Source organism: Pyrgilauda ruficollis, unplaced genomic scaffold (assembly GCF_017590135.1).
Source record: "Pyrgilauda ruficollis isolate IOZ18807 unplaced genomic scaffold, ASM1759013v1 scaffold94, whole genome shotgun sequence".
NCBI classification, from domain to species: Eukaryota; Metazoa; Chordata; class Aves; order Passeriformes; family Passeridae; genus Pyrgilauda; species Pyrgilauda ruficollis.
This window is the reverse complement of record NW_024531488.1, coordinates 678,847-692,804: the sequence shown is the minus strand read 5'-3', so window position 1 is coordinate 692,804 and position 13,958 is coordinate 678,847. Positions and strand designations below refer to the sequence as shown.

General features: G+C 36.5%; 1 protein-coding gene across 4 annotated transcripts in view; it reads right to left on the bottom strand.

Annotated features, from left to right (window-relative positions):
• PCSK5 (proprotein convertase subtilisin/kexin type 5) overlaps positions 1 to 13,958 on the bottom strand; it is a 224,994-nt gene that overhangs the window by 120,713 nt on the left and 90,323 nt on the right. For all 4 annotated transcript variants that reach the window (XM_041489485.1, XM_041489484.1, XM_041489486.1 and 1 more), the window contains exons 6-7: positions 12,004 to 12,092; positions 6,904 to 7,076 (exon numbers count right to left, since the gene is read on the bottom strand). In XM_041489485.1, coding sequence (XP_041345419.1) covers positions 6,904 to 7,076; positions 12,004 to 12,092 — 262 coding nt within the window. The remainder of the gene's footprint in view (positions 1 to 6,903; positions 7,077 to 12,003; positions 12,093 to 13,958) is intronic.

Genomic DNA, 13,958 nt, shown 5'->3' with positions numbered 1-13,958 from the left:
AATCAATTAGGAATGAGCTACCCTAAAATAGTCTGTCCATTGGATTTATAAGTAAGGTCTATATTAACCCATCCAAGGAATACGGAAGCAATACTATGCACGCATAGAAAATGCTTAAAAATATATGCCCCATTCTGGTATCCACACTGGAAATAATAATGCCAGAAAACAGAAAGAATGAAATCTGATTTGGAAATTCTGACTAACAGAAAGAAACTTAATATACAAAACATTACCCTTAAGATTGCAGAACAGATTTTAAAGGTCAGTAAGTGGTACCTGCATTACTGTACAAAACTCAAAATGCAGCACACACTTCAGAATTTCAGATAAACCTGTGAAATTTTTGTCTGGTAACTTATTTTTTGCAGAGAAATGCATTAGAATCGAATTGTCAGGCTTCTGCAAAGATGTGATGAGCCCTGCAAGAAATCAGTAATGAAACAAAAGAAAATGAACATTATTGTAACATCAAGGTGGGAGTGGAAATTATTGTATAGGAAATAATATAGGTTCTGCTGGAAAAACATAGAGGTCAAGGAAGTTATGAGTAGAGTATTTCAAAGATGAGCTCAGGAAACAAAGTGATTAGGTATTTTGACCTAAAAGAGAAAGACCATCTTAGTGAGTCTAGTAATCACCATCACCTGCATTCAAGAAAAGAATTCAGGCTGGAAGATGTGGAGAAGCACTACTCTACTGAGCAAGGAGATGGACAGACTAGTTTTTAAGTGATTATTGAGTGTGGTATGTCTATCATATCTAAATGAAATTTGAAAGGAGACTAATCAAAAAATGTATCAGAAACAAAAATGGAGGGAGGGAAGTTATTTAAGATGAGGCACAATTTATATCCAGGAACAAATGGGCAGAAAACTGCACAAACCATGTTGTAACTTAAAATCTCTAACTAATAATTAATGTTGGTCATGGAATGTTTTCCCAACAGAATCAGAGGGGAAAAGAATCTGATTTGTTTTACAACATAAAATGCTCAATGTATTTAAATGGCACAATGCCTGTTGTGGTAGAAAGCTGTACTGGATGACCTATGCTGTCATTTCCTGTCTTATGTCCTATGTTCCAATTCAATTTATCCAAGAGATCACTTGCTCAAAATCTGTAATGACTTACATAGACAGATTTATAACACCAAAAGATACACCATAAATACAGCAAAAGAGGCAGTTTAAAGTGGAAATGAAAGTCAGAGAATTAGATGAGTAATAAGCTGTATTATTTTCAATAGCAAAGGTTGCTACTGCCTTGCAAAGACATGGACACAAGATTTCAGTTAAGACTGGCTCTTCTCAAGAGATTTACAGAAACCAGAAAATAATAGATGGATCAGGAAAACAGGGATATAGATGAAGCAACAACAGTGACATTTCACTGATTGGGCTTATGACAGAAGGCAGGTGCAGATGATAGATGTTAGAACTATGAATATCAAGCCAATAGTGCTATGTCTTGTAACATCAGCAAGAAGAAATACAATGATAAAAAATTGAAGGACTTTTCAAGTTCTATCATGTAATCAGTATCCACCTATAGTACAGAGCAAATTAAAGTTTAACTTAGTATGTTGAAGCATATGTATATATCTACATCTATATATACCTTATCTGTATCTAGATCAGATATAGATATGGATATAGATACAGATATATGCTTCACGTTTCTCATCACATGTTCAAGTTCACTTTATATCATAGATGCAACCAGGATACATAGTATATATGCACATTACATAATAGATAAATGCCAGGACCTAGCACAAGATTATATCAGCATACTGCAAGTCATGTTTTCTGAGACATCTCCAGGTACAGCACTAACTCCTCTGACTGATTTTCAAACAAGTATTTTTTGTCAATTTATTGGAAATGTGCAGGAGGTCTCATACATGCAAAACATATCCACAAATGATTGCAGAAATGCATAAACACAGGTATGTGTTATTTAGACTCAAACAACAGCTGTACAAGGTGAAAAAACACAATTTGCAGTTTAAAAAATAATTTTAAAAATCCGCTCTGTGTCACTTGAAATGTATTAAAAAACAGCCATTTTAACATGTTTGACTAGAAGTCTTCCTGCTGTAATTTCTACCTTTGATTTCTGAAATGCAGTTCTCTGGCAAAGTAAAAGGGAATAATTCCTCTTGGTGTAGGCAACACATCCTACTCAGAATAATGCAGAGACATGATGTCAGGACAAATAAATGCAATAGAAACATCTCTGGTAGAACACTGGGATCAAATCTTTGCCTAGACACTTGCAAACAATGAGCAATCTCTTCCATTTTCGGAGCAGAAACATACAGTAATGATGATGATTATGATAATCATAACAGTTAAATCCTTCTTTTTGATTCTTCCTTTTCTTCCCTTTTCTCCATCACTCTTGCATATGGGTAGGATGCTTGTAGTGATTGTAAGAGAGCCTTTCTGCTCCCAGCAAGCACTTGGAACATACACTCTGCAGCCAAAGCTGTTGAAGCAAGAGAGACGAGAAGGGGCAGTGATGATGGGAGGGAAGGCAAGAAGCTGAGTTTGCACAAGACGTTCAGCCACACAGCATCTGATCATTAATGTCCATCAAATATTTTGGTTTGAGTCCAGCCCACTAAACAGAGTGGTGTCACAGCATTAAGATGAAGGTGCCTGTGCCAGAAGTTTCCATGCAGATTACCCTTTGTCTCCACCCTCTCTAGGTTATATTAAGGATGACCTGACCAGTTGCTGATTTATACACACTTCCATATGTGTACTACAGAAACACCATAAACCATGTGATTGGTGAGTCACTGGAGAGTGAGATAACCAGCTCTTTGGAATCCTTCAACATAAAATATCTACAGTGGACACACATCCAGAAACTTGATTATCAGGTCTTTGCCAAACAGCAGTGAGAGAACAAGTCTGAATATCTGAAATGCTTCCTCTCCAGGCCTGTTTGTATGAACACAAATGAACTAGCCTGAACGCTGCATGGAGGACCCATGAATCAGCAAACTCAACTCCATCAAGTGCTTATAGCATTGTGTTTATTGACTGTGAGACACCGACAGACATCTTAAAAACGCACTTAGATTTCATATTTATGAATCAAGGAAGGCTTTTGTGTTCTCCATTTTGTCCCAGATTCAGCATAGTCTTATGACATGATTTCACCACAATCATGTTACGCAATGCTAAGCCTGCTTGTTCTTGAGCACAAGGTGAAATGTGACACTACATATCTAATCTTTCCTTGAATATGTTACTTTTTGATATAGCATCATTTGTTTGGGGTTTTTTTCAGGCAAATTCTGCATGATTACAATGGATTTTTTCTTGACATTATCAGGTCAACAAGTTCTAGTATTAATAGATGTTATTGCATTAGTACTATTATTACTATTGATTAGTAATGTTGTTGCATTAGTATTTAAAACATAAACATATAGAATTTTCCACACTTACAACTACGCTATTTTCAAGAAAAGGACCTTCTCAACTGAAAGCATAATATAAAGGGAGTTCTATATTTGAACAGAAATTGTTTGGTAATAAAGCATCCAAAGCTTCTCTTTGAACTCAAGTATGCAAATGTAATAAAATCAGATTAAATACCCTTAAAGATGATATAAAATCATAGTACTTGTGACAGGTATAAAAATTGGTTTCCTTTTTCATTACCTTGATCCTGGGCAGAATTTTTAGGTATATTTAATTTACATATTCATTTAATAAATTCATCTATTCCTCAGTAGCATTTCTTTAAATAGATTTGTCTGTTTCAATTCAAGGCACGTGTTGTCTCTCTGTAATTCTACAGAAAAACTATGCGGTCATCTTTATTATTTTCTGCAGCATTTGAAAGGTGTAATCATATTAGTTCAGCACATTTAAAAATAATAATAGTTGTGAAACACACAGCATAAGCTGTTAATTGGAATAATATGTGCTTAAGATAAATCAGTTGCTTTTTTCATGGAACCCAGTGACTCTTGCATCTATTTCATTTTTACGCAACAATTGTAATAAATTTAAAATAAGAATTGAGCTTGACTATGCTCTAATCAAAGTCATTATTCAACACTACCTTTGATTTTCCTAATAAAGCCAGCCAGACATAACTTCCTTTTCAGACGTTTTTAAAAAATCTTGGCATTTTCTTTTGCTGTTCCATTTTAAAATTCTAATATACAATTGTGTGGATACTTGCATAATAAATTAACAATATGAAGCTTCAAACTTTGCGTAGGTCTGAAAGAAGGTTTTGCCAAATTTTCCTGTACTGATGTGTCTTGGGTAAGCCAAAATGTTATTGTATTCCATATCTATCTGCACCCAAAGTTGTTACTGTCTCTTTGAGACTCAGTGGCCAGAAGAGGAACAGTGAGGTCAGGATGTGTGCTAGTCCTTTTTTAAGGCTGGGGGCACTCAGAAGAAAATGCTCTTTCTCTTTTGTTCTTGCTGGGTGAGCTGAGGTAGCACAAGGCAGACAGCAGCCGCACCATCAAGCCACGAAAAATAGAACAGCCCCCGCTCCATGTGGTTGCCCTAGACTGCCAGCAGTGCCTGGTCAAAGCAGGAGGGCATGGAATCCAAGTTGTTCAAGCCTGCTGCTGCTATTTTTGCTGAAGAAAAGGCAAAGTCCCTCCATGAGTTCCAGCTGTTGATCCAGTTCCAGCCTCCAGGGTTTCTAGGTTTTCCTTCTGTTTTGTTCTTTTTCGCTTTTGCTTGATATCTGGGGGCAAAGAGGGAAATTTTTACTTGCAGAGGTTCGGTTGCTGTGCTGCTCTTCTCCTTTGTTCTCTGTCTCCACCCCAGGTCATCTGCAGAGGGAGCCATCCATGGGGTAACAGCTGTCTGCCATTTTCCCTTTATCTCTCCAGACACTGTCATTCATGGAGAGTTCCATCCTGGGGGAGGGTTTCTCTGCTGTTTTTGCTTTTCTTTGCTTCTGGGGAGTCCATGAGGAATCCATGAAATTCAGCAACATTATAACTACTGATTATCACAGTTATTTTCTGCCTCTTCCTGTTTAATTTTTTAATGACTGTTTTAAACCGTTATTATTTCACTTATATCTTCCTGCATTAATCTCTCCTTATTGATGAATGGTGAGTGCCAAAACTAAAAGGGAAGGTAACTTATTCTAGAGTGTCTGCCCCCTTTAATTGTCTTACACCAAGATACGATGTTACTTTAATTTACTCCACAGATGTGATCCTAGATGTTATACTGTTGCTGTTCAGCTAAATATTTCTGAAAAAGGAGAGGAAGGATCTGTATATATATATATACATATATATATATATATATATATACATGATAAGCATTTTTGTCTGCCTATTATTATTGCACAATTATTGTGACTCCTTAGGGAAATCTATGTTGGCTGAGTATGTAAACACAACCTTGAACAATGAGCCCATTTCTGGGATATTCTGTCAAAGAAAATTCATCTTTTCTTCTTCCATTTGCCTCATCTTTTAAAATTACACAGCTTACAACAGTGGAAGGAAATATAGAGAAAGTATCTTTATCTGAATACAGAAAGACATTACTTATTAAAAAGAAAGAGAACAGTTCATCTTGAAGTAATTCTTGGTCTAGAAACAGCCTAACAGGGAAGGTGGTAATTCCAACATGTATTTACAATCTTTCAGTTTATATTATATTTAAAAGAATGAAAATTAGAGGTCAACTTTAAATGTTTTGTATTTTTTATCAGTACATTTTAATGGAAGTTTTTAAAAGTACTTCTATTTTCTGAGTAGAAATGAAGATTTTGTAGTCAGAGACAGAAAAAATATCCAAATATATGGAAATATTTAGATCTATTTAATTCCTGATGGGCAACTTCAGGTACAACAAAGTTTGATAAAATGACATAAATGTTAAATTGTAAAAAATAATAATTTGACTTGTATCAAATATGACTTCTATTATTTCTCAAAAAAACATACCAACCTTCTTCTGCATTGTTATCAGAAAAAGCCTACCTCAGAAAACTGAATGCTATGTTTTTGCTATAGACTGGTGCTTATTTCACATACAGAACAATGTGCTGGTAAAATGAAATCCATCTGGGTTCTTAGGGTATCTTCTCATATTACTGCTATAATAATAACAGTGGAACAATAATGTTTGTAGACAAAATCTACACTCTTGGCAAGTTATTTTGCATATTTATCCCCAGTATGAGAACTTGAGATTTCAATGAGGAAATGCTGAGTCCTTCTGGTACAGAAATTCAGGCTGAACTTTTCACAGTTGTCTTCCCTACATGAAATACAGTATTTAAACAAACACATATATATGTCGAAACAAAAACTTTCTTGAGCAAGATCCCGTGCATTCTTGCAGTTCCATTAGTATCCCCTTCATCACAGCATTGTAAATTCTCTGAGACCAGACATAAATGGTAAAAGAACCATGGGTATAGACCTTTTTTTTGTCCCAACTCCCTGTTAAAATCATCAAACTTACATTAAGAAATCATGTGAAACAAAGCAAAACAGAAATGAAGAAAGAAGGAAACACAGTCAAAGATTTTGCTATAAAATTTCTTTGCTACTCAGATTTGATGAGTTGGCACTGATGCGCAAAGTAGCATTTCTCAGTCAATTTATTTCTAACTACATCACTCCCTCAGAGCAGTTTTAAAAGACACTGAGATTTATGTATTCCAATTGAAAATTAACAGAGCTGATACTTCAGATGAGACTGATCATCAGGTCACTACAAAAGAACAGTATGTTTTCAGTTTTATGCAAAGGAAGTTTTCTTCTTTCCTTCCAAGTCCTTTGCCTTTCCCCATGCTGAGCACTTGCATGCAGTGGGCACAGGTACCCTTACACGTGCACATGAAAGCAGATCCAGGCAATGCGGTGTGATGCCAACCTACCATTCTGATGCCGTTCTCAAAGGCCTGACGTGCTAGAGAAGCAGGTCCATCCACAGTCTTACCGTCGTCATCGGGTCCCCAACTGGCACTGTAGATGTGGATGTGCTGGGGATTAAGGCTCAGAGACTTTGCTTCTACCATATCTGTCACATCTCCATCCAGCATCCGTACACCTTCAGAATGAAAAATCCAATGAACTGTACAGACAAACTCTAAATGTTTCTTTCCTTTTTTTGCCCCCACAGAGAAAATTGTTGCGTGTGACGCTGAACTGACTAATTACAAGAATTCCCACTGTTATTAAAGAAAAAAACAACAACAACAAAATCTGTTTGGGTATCTGTTTTCCCAATGTCTCTAGATGGAAAAAATATAAGAAGATACAAATATTTTCATCCTTCTTCAAGTTTTAAAAATTTAAAGTAATATTTCCACTATACAGGCTTCAAACGTCAACAAAGATGTTTTAGGCTAAAATTTTTTTAAATACTTGAATTTTGCAATGTTTTTATGTCACCTAAAGATAACAATTGATTTTCCCTCTCCTTTTTTACTGCAGTGAAACTGCATCACCTTCCTTGAGTCATTCACAGTTTCAATCATGTTAACAGATGTAATAAAAGGATCCCTACAGACAAGTAACCTTGGCATCATTCCTTCATTGTATGAGGCTGCAATGAAAAAAACTGCGGAGAACTCTCTTGTGTACAGAATGATTACGACACACTGTAGCACGGAAATTACAAGAGGTTATGAACAAATACGTAATGTTGTTCAACCTGAAATTACAATATGGTGAACATCCTTCTCTTCAGAAGAAGCTTTTGTGAGGTGTAATTTGGAATTCTTATGTTAAAAGAATCCATTCATGTGGGTTTGGACAAGTCAATGTGCCAGCACTTCATGATGTTTTAAGTTTACTAGACTGAATATAGCATGCTAAAATCTGAAAACTGAGAAAATATGGAAGTTGGGTTTTTCTCTAACTGTAAGACTTTGTGGTTAAATCTGAGAAAACTACCAATGCCAGTTTTAACCTAAACAAGAAAAAAGACCTACACACAGCTAGTGTGACATGTGATCAAAGAGACACTAAATATTAAATAAAAATTTAATAAAATTGTATGAGAGAGGGATGATCACTCTCACCATTTACAAGTTAGATGCTCTTTCTACTTTAAAAGGCTACTCCTATTTATAAGCCAAATTTACATATTTTTAATTACAGACACACTGTATTTTGCTTATGAGCCAGATTAAAGAAACTTGTGTGTTTACCAAGACTTTAACTTTCAATTGACAAGAGGCATAGGGACTACTTTGTTGAAAAAATACTTTTTTTTCTCTTACTCTATTTGACTTAAAAATGAAAAGTGATTGTATTTCTCAGTTCACACAAAATTTGCCTATGTTTTGTGAGATAATAAACTTCTACAAACTCTGATCTCACTATGAACTTTGCTTTATAAAAAAGAGTCATCAAACCAGCTCTGGGATTCTAGGATTTTATTTTCTTTTCATAATCACAGAAAATTAATGATGGGTGAAAGTTGTGCGCTCAATACCTTTAAAGCATATTAAAGAATCTCTCAAGTTCTGAATAAAGACAATAAAGATATACTGGTCTTGAAAGAAGGAAAATAAAGCTTTCCTTTATGACTTTGTTAGCCAGTCTAAATACTATATTCAACCAATGAGCAATAACTAAAATGCTGCTACTGGCACCTAAAGTAAAGCAACAGGATGAGAGGACATAGTCCCAAACTGCACCAGGGGAGCTTCAGGGTGGGCATCAGAAAGAATTTCTTCACTGCAGGGGTTGTTTAAGCAGTGGAGCAGATTGCTCAGGGAAGTCGTGGAGTCACCATCCCTGGAAGCGTTCAAGAAACAACAGGACATGGCACTTAGTGCTGTGGTCTAGTTTACAAGGTGGTGGTGATCAGTCAAAGGTTGGAGTTGATGACCTTGGTCTTATCCAACCGAAATGACTCTAATTCTGTGCAAGATGACTCTGAACAACAGACATCTCACTGGATAGCTGCAGGGAAAATAATGCTCCCTCCTTCCTCTGTGCCTTTCTATTCCCCCACCCCCGCCAATGTCTGCAGTGGTTAAGTCTGCTGATCACACATCCTCCAAACTGCATTTGGCATGTGGTGATAGCACAACAAAAGCTATCCAAAAGGCAATTAGCAGACTGTGTTTGCAGATTGTTCCAAGACTTCAGAGCCCTATAAACTTTTTCTAACTTTTTCTAATTTGCAGTAATTGCAAAATGTAAGTGGCTTTTTACTCAGAACAAATTTTCAATGAATCATAGGAAACATCCTGAACTGAGCTGAAAGAAGTTTACTTTTAAAATGCTTGTTTTTATTCAACATCTGACTTAAAGAAACAGCTGAAGTAATTCTCGTCAACTGAAGACAATATACATCTGTTGTGCCATAATTCAGTGTAACTGTTTTCCCATCAGGACTTGAGCCCAGCCAAGTAACTAAGCACCCAAATCCCCACAGATGTTTTACAACTTCCACAATCAGTTTGCAATAATAACAGCAAACTAACCAAGCCTTCCTATAAAAAGTCTACAAGGTCTGTATGTGGTAATTTGTTTTGCGTGATTATTTCAGAGTTAAACCTAAACAAAAATCCATCCCTTTGGTGCACTGGTTTGTCTTCTAGTGAGAGGGACCTGTAGCTTAGCTGCACAGAATCTTCTATAATTTTTTATAAGAAACTTGTCATAACCTGTAAAAAACTGAAGACTCAGATTGCAATTTTACTAAAATTTTCTTTTCTACAAGTTTTATCTCCACTTATGCCATTTCAAAAGAAGGTTCAGACTTCCCTAGAAACTTGGTCGTCAGATGTTCTTAAATATTTGGAAACAAGACAAGGAGTACAAACACATTTAGAAGAAAATCAGCATTATTAATGGATATCTTGTTAACAACTTAGCATCAGAAACATAATTAACTGGATTTGTTCAAATGCCAGTATTTTATGGCATATTGATGGGACAGATTCTTTTTTCCCTTCTGCTTGGTATATTAGTATCTCTTATGTGTTCAGAAATGCTTTCTGGTTTGAAGTAAAAGATACTTATCTTGGTGGAGCAAATCCAACATCATTGTCAGCACATGCTCCTCTATATAAGAAGAATGTAATTGCTTTACCTCAACTATAGCTTCTTCTCCAAGAATACCCCAGGAGGGCCTTTAAATCCCTGGGAAACAAGTGAGCTGACACAACCACAGTATATTCACATGAGTAGCTTATGGCTGCTCTGAAGGAAAGGAATGAGTCATGCAAAGTAGGGGTCAGCAGCAGCAAAGCTCTCAAACATATTGACCTAGTGCAAGAGGAAGCTTAACCTATCTTCCCTGGAACTTCCTCTTAACTCTGATTTTCTGCAGATTATTTGTTGAGCTTCCTGAAGTCATATTTCCAAATGCTGATCCTTTTAAAAGGTGGTACCTCAAGTGAGATTTTATACACCATACTAATTTCCAGCTTTCTTTTAGGAATAAATAATAAAAAGGCACATGTATCTAGTCTTTACTGTTTCTACTACCTGTATACTGTGTCCATCTGAATCAGTTTTTACACTGTATTTAGAAAAGACTGTGAGTCAGCTAATATGCCTGGAGGGTATTTATTTTTATTGCACACTCCTAATGGTTAATAATTAATAAACTATTAAGAAGTGACTGTTACTTCAGGAGAACCTTTCAAAGCCATGTCAAAGCTATTGCAGGTTGTGTGACTATTCCACTCAAAAATGAAACTTCTCTAGAAGGCATCTCTTATTTCCATCAGTATACCAACTCTCTTCTAACCCTGGTTTGACAACTCAACAGATCTGATATCATAATTGCTGATTCATGGTTAAATGCCATGTTCACATGAGACAACCTGTTAATCTGTCACAGCCTTCCTCACTTGACTAGTTCTGATTTTCTAAACCACTCTGACAGGGTAGTTTTGTGCAGGAAGGCTCTCCACCTCAAGGGAATTTTTTTTTCTGCATCACTGTAACCTTATCCTCAGTGTGGGATTATCTACCCTAATTTTGTTTACCCAGCCGGAAAGCAGAAAGCTGATGTGAGGATGATGTTGTGTGCTTTGGGTAATTTGAAATGCATCTGGGCTCACATTAGATTTGGATCAAACTTGTACTGATACAGCAGAGAACAGATGCAGTATTTTTAATAATGGGAAGATGGTCTCAATTCTGCCCGCTCATATATTTGAACTGTCCTTTGGTGTACAAATAGGTAAACATGTTTCTGTTTTCACAGATGGGCTCTCTTTTAGGATCTGTTTCGAAAGGCAACAATTAATGAGTATGAGCTACGAGACTTTCAGCTGAACGCCAATATACCAATCCCACGATTTCATAGAAAGTTCAGAATAAACTTCATCAGAAGTATTACAATCTGTCACAGGCAGGCTACATCCCAGGAGACATGCAGATGACATCTTGATAATCATTGTCATAAAACTAAAACATAAAATGCTAAAGACATTAATTCAACAGCCAGTGACTAAGAATTCACAGAAATTCACACTTGACACTTCTTGGTTGAATGAACAAAAATGTGATCAAACATTGATTTTCAGGCAGTAATCTTATCACTCATAGGGATCAAAAGAAAATTCTCACCAACCACAGACAAAAAACACAAAAATGCATTATGTTTTGAGAGTGTTTCATTTGGAATCAACATGCAAAGCAATATAACTGCTGTGTACCTTTACTTATGGTTTGTCAAAGTTCATGGCTGAAGAGCTCTGAATCTGTGAGAAAACCCCAGTGTCCTAATTCTGGGGTCATGTTTTCATGAAAAATTTCACGTTCTAGTTTTTGATGTGTACTGGGAGGCAGTGTTCCAGAGAGCACTGCAGAAGGGCCACCACAGACAAACTCCTTCAGTACTGATATTGAACGACCACTCTACAACTGAGCTTTACTAGCTAACACAGTGAGGCTTGTTCATACAAATCTCCTTTTCTCGTTGAGAAAGGTCTGAATGTACCATTTAGCACAAATGGCTCTTTGGTTACATTTTTTTTGCTGAGGGAGATTGTTTCACATACCTCCAATCTTGGCATTAAAGGCGATTCCTACTGTGCAGTGTGAGTTGTTTGCCGTGGCTGCCACTTCTCCAGCACAACGAGTTCCATGCCTGCAGTCAGACAAACATTTTTCCAAGTAAGCACAAATCATTGAGGTTAAAGGCTTTCATTTAGCTTATCCTTAGGTGCTAAATGAACAACTATCCATCATGTACTGCACTATTTAACCCCTCACATAACTTATACCCATGTTACAAATATTCCTCTGAACACGTTTTAATATTACCATCCCTTTAAACTCTTCATGCCTACTGGAAACACAGTTTGTAATAAAGACACACAGCAATGATACGTAATTCACAGCAACAGAAAGGAGTTTTAGATATTGGTTCTCAATTTTGAACAAAATATTACATTTAAACAAAATGTTTGTCCAGAATTCTCTTACAAACACTCCTACTGCTAGTATGTGTATGTCCATCCAACCTCCACCATGCACAACATGCCATGAGGAAGATGAGGAATGATGCACCAGTGCCCGCACTGCTGTTTAGAGGTGAGGCTAAGACTGTATGCCAGGTATGCTCAAAGCTTAGGCACATCTTGGTCCTGCCTTGGGCCAACTCTGCAAGCTTGCTTGCCTTTCTGGGAGCAGTAAAAATGTCAGAAGCACCCGTCACATCAGAGGTATGCTCTGAGCCTGAAAGCAGACCTGAGCTGCGAGTGTTCAATTTCAAGAAGCTGCTGAAGGAAAACAAGAAATGTCCAGTGGCTGCTCAGCCCCTTCCCCACTGTGCAAAGCCACAGTGGGATGCTTTGCTTAGCCTTGATCCATGCACTCTACAAGGTGACAGTGGCCATCCATATTGTTCTCATGGTAGGAAAGCTGCCCCTATGTTTTGCGATTTTTGCCTTTAACATGGATTTCACAGGGTGTTTTCTACTAATAAGTCATGCACTCATCCTTGTGCAGTTAAGTAGCTCCATTGCAGAAATGTGACACAGGCAAGATGGAGCAGGCAGGGACTTTAGAGACCTGTTATGAAGAGGAGATACAGAGTTTCAGCCCAGACAGAAAAAGCAATGGGAAGTTGGTAAGACATAGACAGAAAGATAATATAAGACTTGAGTAGCCAAAAAGAAAGAAGTTTAAGTTAAAGGGAGAAATAAAAAACTACACAGCAAGCACTTCAGGGGAGGCTGAGATCACTTCTGTACACACTCTTCTCCTGGTGGTGGTTGACAGACTTGCTTGCACATACATTTGGAGAACACTGGTGCTTTTTCATTAAAGTTGATGCTGATATTACAAACAAGAATCACTGCTGCTTTCCATTGGTACTGCTTGTTTGCACAGAGTTATTCCTTATGTCATTATTATTAGAGTAATTTTTTCCCCTTAGCCTTTTAAGATACTTAGATGGGAGACACTAAGATGACTTGTTTGGAATGGATTAATGTAAAACAAGAACAGCAAATAAGACTAGGAAAAAAGAGATGAAACAAAAAAAAAACGCAATATAAATGATCAATGCTAAAACGTCAAAGACTATAATTCAGTTTATTTGACAAATAATATATACATAACCTATGAGAAAAGTGTAACCTTTATTCACGAAATCAAACTGACAAGCTGGAAACTGATTAATACTAAAGGTGGATCAAGATGTCACAGTTATATTATCTCAACTAATTTCCTATTGATCTGTCACAATTCATTATTTGCTTGCCAAACTTGACCAGAGAATTTTTCAAGACTGAATTTGAAGTTTATTTTTCATATGAAGACTAATTTTAAAGCCTAATTCTTCTGCATTTGAAAAAAGCCTGTTTGACTTTAACTGGCAAATAAATGTCTTACCCATTTATAGAATTAATTTGAAAAGCCTGAAGTAAATAATTCAAAACTCACAAAGGAAAACAAGTTTTGGAAAGATCCCGCTTTATTTTAAAGTATTTCCAAATAGTCTTCTACC